The sequence below is a fragment of the Mobula birostris genome, chromosome 11 (assembly GCF_030028105.1).
Source record: "Mobula birostris isolate sMobBir1 chromosome 11, sMobBir1.hap1, whole genome shotgun sequence".
In the NCBI taxonomy this organism is placed as follows: Eukaryota; Metazoa; Chordata; class Chondrichthyes; order Myliobatiformes; family Myliobatidae; genus Mobula; species Mobula birostris.
Window position 1 is genome coordinate 67,920,491 of NC_092380.1, and position 13,030 is coordinate 67,933,520.

General features: G+C 41.0%; 1 protein-coding gene across 4 annotated transcripts in view; it reads left to right on the forward strand.

Annotated features, from left to right (window-relative positions):
• Window positions 1-13,030, forward strand: part of eps8l2 (EPS8 signaling adaptor L2) — a 203,880-nt gene that overhangs the window by 127,060 nt on the left and 63,790 nt on the right. For 3 of the 4 annotated variants that reach the window (XM_072272429.1, XM_072272432.1, XM_072272431.1), the window contains 2 exons: window positions 456-586; window positions 816-901. In XM_072272429.1, coding sequence (XP_072128530.1) covers window positions 456-586; window positions 816-901 — 217 coding nt within the window. The remainder of the gene's footprint in view (window positions 1-455; window positions 587-815; window positions 902-13,030) is intronic. The other variant, XM_072272430.1, reaches the window with a different exon arrangement.

Sequence of the window (13,030 nt, forward strand, 5' to 3'; positions counted from 1 at the left end):
GGACCCTTGAGGAACAAATCCATTATGGCTTTAACTTCCTTCTACTTTCCTACTCTGGGCAAATATAGCAGAGGGATAGTAAACAGTGGCTTGTTTGTCAATTGCCCTCCCCTCCCAGTGGGGCAGTAGCAGATCTTTTCTCTGTACCTGACCACATGAATCAGAGTTAGGAATTTGGCAGCCAGTGACCAGCATATGAACTGATATCTCTGACACAATCCACAAGTACAACACCACACAAAAGCTTCCTCTTTTTTTCAAAGCTGTTTCTTTGTGTTCTATTCGCATTCAATTTGTTTAAATCTGTTTCTGTCACTCCCGCTTATAATGAATTCAACCCAAGTAAAACTATCTTCTTTCTTACTGAAGTCAAAGAATTGTGAGGTAAGGTGCATTTTCCTTTCAGTACATCGTGAGTTCCAACTAGTCCTTCATAACCATGTCTTTCTCACCAGGGTGAACCAAGAGAAAATGAAGAAACAGCGGGAGACAATAATCCCCTTGCCCCCTAATACTGCTCCACCTGCCTATCCCCCTGGTGTGAACAAAAGTCGTGCTGCTGCCCTGACAACACACAATGACCAAGGTAAAACAACTGAAGAAATCAGCTGGTGTTACCAAATGTAGTCTGAAATGTTTCTGCAAAAGATATTAGGAGAGAGCTCCTGATAAGCATGCTGATCCCTGTATTCAACATTGTTCTTTATAATTTGGTTCCATTGTACAATTTAGAAGTAGAAATAAGTAAGTCATTTCCTTTCTTTTGGTGAAGAAAATTCTGTCTGTGTGGTGACTAACTCTGGATTGTTTTCCAGCAGTGGATCACAACCGGAGAAAACTCACTCAGCAGGAACATGAGGAACCACATGAAGTCACCGCTCAAAGGATTGAGAAAGATGTGGTAAGTGGCTTGGAATTCTTTCTCAAAATATTTACCCTCAGTTGAGCATATTGGATATTAATAGTGCTAATTGTTGTAGATTTCTGACAATGAGGTTGAATTTATTTATCTGATTGCTAAGGTTTTGGAAGTTATTGAAAGATGATGATGTTGGAAAAATCATTCCGCACTAAATAATGGAAAGAGAATAGAAAATTGAATCTGCATGCAAATCACAGGAAAGTGTATCCCAGCATAAACTGGCAAACTAATGACACAAGAGTTAAAGGGGAAACGTTATTGAAATGTGTACCAGAGCACTTAGCTGAACTTTGTGTTTTAAGTTCGTCAGTGTGGTATTAACTCTCATTTGGAGAATGAATTAGAGTAAGCCTAATATGTTTTGGTGGAAAGCGTTTGCAGGACAGTGTACATAATATTAGGTTTTGAAGAAGCATGTAAAAGCACAAGAAAATTTGTCTAAAAACTCTTATCCAAGGAAGGCCTAATTTCAATGATAAAGGATATTATCCAGAATATTTCTCACCTTCCAACTGCATTAGATCCTTTCATGTTCACCTACCACTCAAACCAGTCCACTGATGATGCCATAACTTCAGCCCTCTGCTCCATCCTGCCCCACCTAGAAAATGATGCCTCGTGCGCCAGGATATTGTTCATTGACATCAGTTCGGTGTCTAACGTGATCATCCATCAGGGGCTGGTGGGTAAACAGTCCTTGTTGGGACTCAACACACCTCTCTCTAACTGGACCTTGGACTTCTTAATGGAAAGATGCCAGTCAGTCTGAGTTGGTAACAACGTCACAAGCTTGAACATGCTGAGCACTGGTGCCCCCCATGGGTGGCTGCTGAGCCTACACTATTCACGTTTCTGACTCACAACGGCACTGTCAGATCCAGCTCAACCCGCATCATCAAGTTCTCTGACAATAAAACAGTGGCTGGCTTCATTAGCAGCAATGATGAGTCAACAATAAGAGAGGAGGTAGAGAGGCTTGTGAAATAATGCAAGAACAGCTACCTTTGTCTCAGCATGGACAAGGCAAAAAAGATGATTTTAGACTTCAGGAAGGCACAGGTCGATCACTCTCCATTGCACATCAATAGCTCTGCTGTGGAGAGAGTGAAGAGCACAAAGTTCCTCGTATGCACATAATGGATGATCTAACCAGAATCCATACCACTTCCTCACTACTCAAGAAGGCACATCATGTCTACACTTTCTGAGGAGATTGAGGTAGGCAAGGTTGCCTGCCCCCTTTTCTCACAATTTTCTACTGGAGCGCCATGGAGAGCGTCCTGTCTGGCTGCATCATTGTGTGGTATAGAAGATGCAAGGAATCAGTCCACAAGACCCTACAGAGATAGCAAAAACTGTTGAGAGGATTATTGGGGTCTCCCTCCCCCACTATTTGTGATATTTACCTGAAGCATTGCAGACGAAGAGCCAAAAGCATTGTTCAGGATCCATACCACCTTGATGCACTGCCATCAGGCAAGAGGTTCAAAACCATCAGGACTAGGACTGCCAGACTGGGTAAAATCAAATCAATCAAATCAATCAAATCAAAACAAGTTTAATTACCATGCAAACCATACAGAGGAACAAGACAGCTTTCCTCTGGAACAAAGGTACAAAACATTCAAAATAACAAGCAAACATTCAACAATAGTGAGTAATATCATTCAAAATATTGAACATAGAAGCATACTCACTCAAAAAAAAGACATATATAGTCCAACACCCTGAGTGTCAATGTCCAACAGTCGATGGTACAGTCTCTCGGCAGCGTACAGGCGCATGTTATCCAGCCTGTCATTCCACTGCTCAAACATGGGAGGTCAGCACCAATGGGTGAGGCCAGGCCCCAGCCAAACACAACCACGCCTTAGTGCTTCTGTGTTTCTCAACTGCCTGCAGCAGCAGGCAAGCCCGAAGCTTGAGGCCCAATTCTTGCTACAACTAAGGCTAGACAGCTCCCATGCCAACTGTCCCTCCAACAGACAGGGGTAACAGGCCTGCGGCAACTTACATTATCACTGTCCAATGGAGTCTTGAGATTGCAAGTGAAATGTTTGAGACAATCTCCTACAGTTATACTGCGATGCTTCCGAGTAGCCGTCCGCAGCCAGGTCAGCTCCTCCGAACCCAAACCAGCTCCTACGATATCCCAACGGGCTCCTCCGATATCCTGACTGGCTCCTCCGATACACCCACCAGCTTCTTCGGCACCTCAGCTGACCCCTTCGGTATCTCGGCCGGCTCCACCACCGACACCAGTCCAGCTACTCCAATCAATGAGCAGCTCACTGATGGACTAGGCCTGCAGTACCCAATGCTCTTGGAGTAGAATTGTCTTTGATTCGTAAAAAACAAATTTTACAAAGGAAAAAACACCTGGGGTTGGCCCCCAAGAGGCTGCTGCATTCACACGCATCGCCATCTTACCAGAAGTCTTTTTCCCTCAGACTGTGTGACTAATGAATACCCTGCCACCACTGAGCTGTTTACCCGTGCTGTATACTTTTATTTATATTTTATTTACTTAATTATGGTAATATTTCGGTGCTGTGTGCGATGTATGTTTTATGGATTCACTGTGGTTCAGAGGAAAGCTATTTCATATACATACAGTCAGATGAAAATAAACTTGAAATTGTGCCAGAATCAAATATTAGTCAGCAAAACAGTAAATGAACAACAGGAAGCCTTAAGGATGGAGATGGTTCACATACAGGGAAGACACATCCTACAGTGGCAAGAAAGGGAGTCAAGTTAGTGTTCATCAAATGCTTAATTAAAATTAACTGTACAATGTGCCTTTGGCAAAATAACGTAATATATAAAAAAAGATGTCAAACCAATACATGAGGTACAGAAAATACCTTTAAGAAACACAATAAAATAAAACAGCATAAATTAGCTGATAACGTAGAATGGAACCCAGTAGTTTTTTTTAATAAGGTCAAAGGGGGAAATTAACTATATAGAGAGATGTCAATGATGATGCACTGACTGAAAAATTTATGTCTATTTTCAAAAAAACAAAGGTTGCAACATAGAAGGGGAAGTATTGTATAGACAAAGCAGAGGTGTTTAAAAAGGTTTTCAAATCAAAAGCAGAAAAGCAATGTATTAGTAAGGGACATTGGGCTAGTGAACACAGTGATTATTTTACAATCCTTTTTAGATACAGCAACACTACTAGAAGAGTTAATTGCAAAAACTATATCTCTGTTTTCTGAAGTTGGGAAGGAATGAACACTGTATTTAAAGGCCAGATACCTGAATGTTGGTTCATGGTAGTCTCATTGGGATAATAATGAGGGACAAAATGAATTGGCATTTGGATAGCACAAGTTAATACATGAGAATGAGAATGGACTTGCTAATGGAAATCATATTTTCAAACTTGATTGATTTCTCTGCTGAAGGACCTGAGCAGATTAGCTTAATGATGTTGGTGGCGGAGGAAACTGAAGGCACCATTCCATATCCTTGCAGGGACAAGCACTGAAGACAGGTCTCTTTGACTTTCCACATTCTCCAAATACTGATATGTTTCTTCCTAAACCAATGGCCAGATTAATGTGGTCTGTAAGGTTGAATTGGGCTGATGAAGGACCTCAGTCCTAGACTATGCCTCACCAGCTCAATCCATGTGAAGCCCAGTGACAGATCACCACAACACATATGGCATCATTTGGCATAGAGTGCCATAGAGTCTACAGATTTAATTGTAGAGCTCAGAAATGGGCCTTTCAGCCCACCCCATTGAACCCTTGTCAAACTTGGTGCCTATCTAAATTAATCCTATTTTCATACATTAGATCTGTATACTTCTATGCCTTGCCTATTAAAGTGCATGTCTAAATGTCTCTTAAGCATAATAATTTTATCTGGCCCCACAGAGAGAGAGAATTCTGGATGTTGACCATTCCCTGTGTGTAAATAAAAAACTTTTCCTTCAAATTCTTAAAAAAATTCCTTCTTCCCACCTAAACTCCTTGTCCTCCATGGAGAAAAAAGATTTACATCTATTCTATGTATGCTCCTAATAATTTTAAATAACTACAGGTTATTACTAACCACCTTTTCTCCAAACTATCCTGTCTTTCTCGGTAACTAAAGTCAGCTAATACAGGAAACATCCTGCTGTATCTCATCTGCACTCTGTCCAGCATACAGTACTCCAAATGCCGTCTAACATTTTGTACAAGTTGCAACAGAAAATCTCTACTTTGTTCACTTATCCATCCACCCTTCCCTGACAACTGGCACCTTCCCCTTCAACCAAAGGTAATGCAACACTTGTCCATACGCATCCTGCTTCACCACCACCCAGAGACCTAAAAAGACTTCCAGTTCAGGCAAGGGTTCACCTACAGCCACTCCAGTCTCATTTAGTGCTCTCGATGTGGTGTCTTCTACATCAGCCAAACCAAGTGTAGACTAGGCAACCATTCTGTGGTCTGCAGCCATGGACAGCTCTGTTTGAACCAGAATCAGCTTTAAAATTACTGGCACATGTCATGAAATGTGTTATTTTGCAGCAGCAGAACATTGCAATAATAATAAAACAACTGTAAATTACAATAAGTATATAGAAAAAGAAAGTTAAATTAAATAAGTAGTGCAAAAAAAGAGGGAAAAATATGTACTGAGGTAGTGTTCATGTGTTCATTGTCCATTCAGAAATCTGATAGTGGAAAGGAAGCAGCTGTTACTGAAATGTTGAGTGTCAACTGAGGCTGTGTGGCTTCAGGTTCCTGTATCTCCTTCTTGATGGTAGCAATGAGGAGAGAAAATGTCCGGGGTGATGGGGGCCCTTAATGTGTCCAAGTTTGCAGACGACACAAAGGTAGGTGGAGGAGCAGGTCATGTTGAGGAAGCAACAAGGCTATAGAAGGACTTTAACAGATTAGGAGAATGGGCAAAGAAGTGACAGATGGAATACTGTGTTGGGAAGTGTATGGCCATGTACTTTGGTAGAAGAAATAAAAGTGTGGATCATTTTCTAAATTGAGAGAAAATTAAAACTTCAGAGGCACAAAAGGACTCAGGAATTTTCGTGCATGATTCCCTATATGTATTTTGAAAGTTGAGTCAGTGGTGAGGAAAGCAAATGCATTGTGAAAGGATTAGAATATAAATGCAAGGATGCAATTTTAAGGCACTGGTGAGGCCTCATTTGGAATATTGTGAGCAATCGTGCCCCTTATCTAAGAAAAGATGTGCTGACATTGGAAAGGGTTCAAAGAAGGTTCACAAAAATGATTCTGGGATTAAAAGGATCATCATATGAGGAGCATTTGATGGCTCTGTGCTTGTACTCACTGGAATTCAAAAGAATGAGGGGGATCTCACTGAAACCTATCAAATGTTGAAAGGCCTTAATAGAGTAGATTTGGAGAGCGTGTTTCCTATAGTGGAAGAGTCTATGACCAGAGGACACAGCCTCAGACTAGAGGGACATCCTTTTGGAATGGAGTTGAAGAGGAATTTCTTTAGCCAGTGAATCTTTGGAATTCATTGCCACAGGTGGCTATTTAAGCCAAGTCATTGGGTATGTTTAAGGCAAAGAATGATAAAATATTGATTAGTCAGGGCATGGAGGGGTATGGAGAGAAGGCAAGAGGTTTGGGCTGACATGAAAGCAGATTAGCCATGATGAAATGGTGGAGCAGACTCGATGGGCCAAATGGCCTAATTCTGCTCCTATATCTCACGGTCTTATGGTCTTAATAATGGATGCCACCTTTTTGAGGCATTGCCTTTTGAAGGTGTCCCAGATGCTGGGGAGGCTGGTGCCAATAATGGAGCCGGCTGAGTTTACAAATTTCAGCAGCTTTTTCCAATCCAGTGCCCCCATCATACCCGGTGATGATGCCACCAGTTAGAATCCTTTGCATGGTACATCTGTGGAAATTTGCAAGTCTTTGGTGACATACCAATTCTCCTCAAACTCCTAATGAAATATAGCTGCTGCCATTCCTTCTTTGTAATTGAACCAATGTGTTGGGCCCAGGATATATCCTCAGAGGTGTTGACACCTAGGAAATTTAAGCTGCTCATCCTTTCCAATTCTGATCCCTCAATGTGGACTGGTATGTGTTCCCTCAACTTCCCCTTCCTGAAGTCCACAATAAATTCAGTTACATTTTGTAACTCTAGTATCTAATCGAAGGAGAAACACAGGAGCTCAGGATAAATAGTCTACTTATTTTTTTTTTCTTTAGTGAGGTGCTCACATATGACATGATGGCATAATGACAAATTCCATTTATGTATGTCTTACATATAACTCATAATGAATTATGTAAACAAAGAATGTTTAATCAAACAATATATTTGCAATATTACTCAAATATTAAATACACCACACTCCTCTCTGCTTAGCTATAAACTCCAACTCAATATAGAATGCATTTCAACTCAAGTATGTAACATATTGCTCTCTCGTCATTATATACATACGTACACAGTGTATTATATAATACAACTGCCATATAGACATCCACAGCACAGTAAATTTTAAATTCTTTTATTCATGCCTAAAGATATAATTGTAGAGGATTTCTTACTCTTGTTAGATAGTGTCTTTTCTGACCTACTGATGTGATGGGCAAATTGCAGTGGGTTCAGTTCCTTGCTTCTACAGCAGTTGATTCTAACCACGATCAACCTCTCAAAACTTCTCCTTAAAGTAGATGTGAATGCCACTGAGTTTTGATCTTTGAGACAGCTCACCCTGCTCTTGGGCACTTTGCATGCCATTTCAACTCCCCTTTCTATTCCCACACCAAATCTATCTGTCTTCATCATTGACCACTGCCAGGATGAGGACAAGAGCAATCTAGAAGAACAATGCCTTATATTCTGTCTGGGTAGTCTACAACCCAGTGATACGGACATTGATTTTTCCAACTTCAGGTAACCCAGACCAACTGTGCTTTTTCTCTCCTTCTGATCCATCCAGGTTCTCCCACTGCCCTTAGCCACAATCACCGAGTTCTATCTGCCTATTGCACACTTAACTTGCCATCTGCTCATCATCTCTACCTCTGTTTTTTTCCACTTCTCTCCTCCCACACTTATCAGATTTCAACATTTGAAATCTCACGTGTCTCCACATCACTTTCTAGCCTCTATCTTTATCTCAACCTTCTCCTCCCCATCTGACTCCATCTCTCTTCTTTTTCTCTCTCCTTATCTGTCTCTACACATCACCCACCTGTTTCTATCTCCTAACTCAAGCCTTACACACACCAACCTAGGCTGATCTGTCTTGTCACCTGATTCCACTTATCGCTTGCTAGCCCCTGTCTCACCGCTCTTTCTCATCTCTTTATAATGGCTATCTCCCTACTATACTCCCATTCTCAGCCTGAAACATTGGCCATTCCTCTGACTTGACAAATGTTACCTGACCCATTGAGTTCCTCCAGCAGTTTTTTTTTGTATCAAATTGCAGAATCCATTCTCTTGTCTTCTAACTTGTATGTTCTATGCTCTTACCTATCAAAGCATACCAATCCCCTACTTCACCACCATATCTACCTGCTCTACCACTGTCAATCAGATATAGACATGAACCTCAAAACCACTTTGTTCATCCACATTCCTTAGTGCCCTCCTGTGAACTATATACATCCTATCCCTATTTGACTTAAGACCATAAGATATAGGAGCAGGACTAGGCCATTTGGCCCATCAAGTCTGCTCTGCTATTCAAACATGGCAGATCCTCTTTTGTACCCCCCTCAGCCCCACTCCCCAGCCTTCTTCCTATAACCTTTGATGCTGTATCCATCAAGAACCTCCGCCTTATATACACCAAACGACCTGGCCTCCACAGCCACCTGTAGTAATAAATTCCACAAATTCACCACCTTCTGGCTAAAGAAATTTTTCTGCATCTCTGTTTTATGTGGATGTCTCTCTATTCTGAGGCTGTGCCCTCTTGTCCTAGACTCTCCCACCATGTGAAATATTCTTTCCACTTCTGCTCTGTCTAGGCCTTTCAACATTCAAAAGATTTCAGTGAGATCCCTTCTCCCACCTTATCCTTCTATGTTCCAGAGCGTACTGACCCAGAGTAAACATTCCTTGTATGAAAACCCTTTCATTCCAGGAATCACTTTATGCTGATTCTCCTCCAATCAATCACAGTTGGAGTTATTAACAATGGCCAATCAAACTACCAAAGAGCATACCCTTGGTGGTGTGGAAGGAAACAGGGAAAATGTGCAATCCCCACACAGACAGTACTACTGGTCCGGATTGAAACCAGGCTGCCTTACTATAATTCTTAACCATAATCTGTGTTAATACTAAGGTATCACATACAGTATTGCCATTGTTGATAGTACTTACTGTATATTGGCTATATACATAAATACATTCTACAGTTATCATAGCAATCTATTGAAATATTATTCTATAAAGTCAATGGTTAGGACATTAAGATATTTAAGTCATATATATACATAGATGTCCACTTAAACCAATACATGTGGAACAGTACATTCTTATGTTCAGACCCTACAGTTACTATCTCCTTCAATGTTTCTCCTGAGGTCAACACTTTAATTCTGTCCACTCCTCAGACTGTTTTCTTGCATGTCCCTATTTCTCCATGTTTATTCATTTTCCAGAGATTATGATTGGAATTGCATTTAATTATGACTTTATTCGGTACATTAGGTGCCTTAAGCAGCAAGTGCAAATGAATAATCCTTAGCCCTTTATTCCAAGTTACAAATTACATACTATGTGTTTGAAATTACTGGTATCTAGGTCAAACCTTATTCCTCATTAGTATTTCTAGAATTACTTCAGCTATAGCTTTATTCCCATGCAGTAATATCTTTAGAAAGCATTTTTGTCACCCATTGTGATTGTTAAACTAATTAATTCAAGGATGTCACACACAGATTTAAATCTAAATTGGCACTATGCTAAAATTCAAAGTAAATTTATCAAGTTACGTGCACAAAGGTTCAAAGGATCATTTATTATCAAAGTATGTATCCATATACAACTTGAAATTTGTCTTCTCCAGATAACCATGAAACAAAGAAATTACATGCAAGTCAACATGAAAGTATACATAAACAACAGGAATTCTGCAGATGCTGGAAATTCAAGCAACACACATCAAAGTTGCTGGTGAACGCAGCAGGCCAGGCAGTATCTCTAGGAAGAGGTGCAGTCGACGTTTCAGGCCGAGACCCTTCGTCAGGACTCTGACGAAGTCTGACCTGACGAAGGGTCTCGGCCTGAAACGTCGACTGCACCTCTTCCTAGAGATACTGCCTGGCCTGCTGCGTTCACCAGCAACTTTGATGAAAGTATACATCACCATCTTCTGACATCCTTTTTCTTGCAGTCATTCACAGTAGAACAAAGGAGTACAATAGAATCAATGAAAAACTATACACAAAGACTGACAAACTGTGCAAATACAAAAAAATAGTTAGTAGTAAATAAATAAATAAATAAATAATACTGAGAACATGAGTTGAAGAGTCCTTGAATGCGAGTCCATAGGCTGTGTTCAGCGTTGTGGTGAAAGAAGATGTCCATGCTGGTTCAGGAACCTAATGATTGAAGGTTAATAACTGTTCCTGAACTTGGTGATATGGGATCTAAGGCTGCTGTATCTTCTTCCTGATGGTGGCAGCAGGAAGAGAACATGGACTGGATGGTGGTTGCCCTAGATAATGGGTGCTGCTCTCTTGTGACAGCATTCTTTGTAGATGTTCAAAATGGTGGGGAGGACTTTTTCTGTAATGAACTGGGCTATAAGCACCACTTTTTGTAGGTTTTTCCATTCTTGGACCAGTCAGGATACTCTCTACTGTACATCTATACAAGTTTGTCAAAGATTTAGATGACATGCCAAATCTGCACCATCTTCTGAGAAAGTAGAGGCGCTGCTGTGCGTTCTTCATAATGCCATTGATGTGCTGTACCCAGGACAGATCTTCTGATATGGTAACACCCAGGAATTTAAAGTTGCTGACCCTCTCCACCTCCGATCTCCTAATGAGCACTGGCTCGTGGACCCCCATTTTTTCCACCTGCAGTCAGCGATTATCTCTTTGGTTTTACTGATGTTGAGTGAGAGTTTGTTGCGGAACCACTCAACCAGGTTTTCAATCTTCCTCCTATATGCCGATTCCTCACCAGCCAACAACAGTGCTGTCATCAGCAAACTTAAATCTGGAGTTTTAGCTGTACTTAGCCCCACAGTCATAAGCACAGTCATAAATCAATAGTCATACTGTAAGTCATAAAGTGAGGAGAGCAGAGATAAGCACACAACCTTGTGGTGCACCTATGCTGATGGTGATTGTGCGGGAGATGTTGTTGCCAATCTGTACTGACTGGGGTCTGCAAGTGAGGAAGTCAAGGATCCAATTACACAAGAAGGTACTGACACCTAAGTCTTGGAGCTTTTTGATTAGGTTTGAAGGAATGATGATATTAAATGCTGAGCTGTAGTTAATGAAGAGCATCCTGATGTATGCATCTTCACTATCCAGATGTTCCAGAGCTGAATGGAGAACCAGCGTGCTGTTGACCTTTTGTGTCAGTAGGCAAACTGGATCAGATCCAAATCACTCCTCAGGCAGGAGATAATATTAGCACGGGTCTTCAGTGCTACGCTATGCTATCTTGTCACTACACTATAGAGGGTCCTACCCTCTTAAGAGGGAAATCAGGAGGGCAAAGAAAGGCTATGAGAGGGAAATGGCAGGTAAGGTTAAGAAATATCCCAAGAGGTTCTCCAACTATATAAAGAGTAAAAGGATTGATAGGGAGAGAGTAGGTCCCATTCAAGATCTGCAGGGCTGTCTAATTCTTGAGCCACAAAAGTTGGGTGGGATTTTTAATGAATATTTATTGAACAGAAAATCATGGTTGCTCAAGAGCTATGGGAAACATGTGGAGGTGTTTTAAAGGATATTTATATTACCAAGGAAGAGCAATTTGTAACCTTACAGTCCATTAGGGTGGATAAAACCCCAGGGCCTAACCAAGTGCATCCTTGGATTTTGTGAGAGACTAGACAGGAAATTGTGGAGGCCCTCATAGAGATATTTGCTTCATCATTAGCCCCTAGTAATGTTCCTGAAGACAAAGGTTACTAATGTTGTTCTGTTATTTAAAAAGTGGACAAGGACAAGCCAGGAAACTACAGGTCCATGAGGCTGACATCGTGGTGGGGAAGTTACCAGAAGTAGCTCTGAGGGGCAGGATCTACAAGCATTTAGATAGACAGAATCTAATTAGGAGGAGTCAGCATGGCTTTATGCAGGAAGTCATGGTTAACAAACCATGAGAGTTTTTTGAAGAGGTAACCAATAAAGGTAGGTGAGAGTGCGGAGTGGATGTTTTCTATTTGGACTTTAGCAAGGCCTTCAACAAGGTCCCGTATGATAGACTCGTCTGGAAGGTTAGGTCCCATGGAATCTAGGCAGAGCTAGTTAGGTGGATTCAAAGTTGACTCATTTGTAGGAAGCAGAACATGGTTGAATGTTGTTTCTCAAAATGGAGTCTGATGACCAGTGATATGCTCAGGGGTCAGTATTAGGACCCTAGTCATTTAATTGTTTATATAAAAAATTTGGATGGAAATGTACAAGGTTTGATCAGTAAGTTTGCAGATGACAGAAAATTAGGAGAGCTTGTTCACAGTGAAGAAGTTTATTATAGATTACAAGATGATCTAGATTAATTTGTGAAGTGGGCTGAGGAGTGGCAAATAGTTTTCAATACAAATAATTGTGAGGTAACCAAAGCAACATAGGACTTATGGTAGGAAACTACAGAGTGTAATGAAACAGAAGGACTTAGGAGTACAAGTACATATTTTGTTGAAAGTGATGTCACAGGTAGATAGAGTGGGGACAATGCATCAGTCAGTCAGGGCGTGGAGGACAGCAGATGGGAATAACTCATTGTGTAACTCATTGGTAAGGTCACACTTGGAGTTCTTCATGCAGGTTTGCTCACACAGTTATATGAAAGATGTGGTTAAATTGGAAAGCGTGCAGAAAAGATTTTCAAGGATGTTGCCAGGACTAGAGGGGCTGAGTCATAGGGACAGTGTGGCCA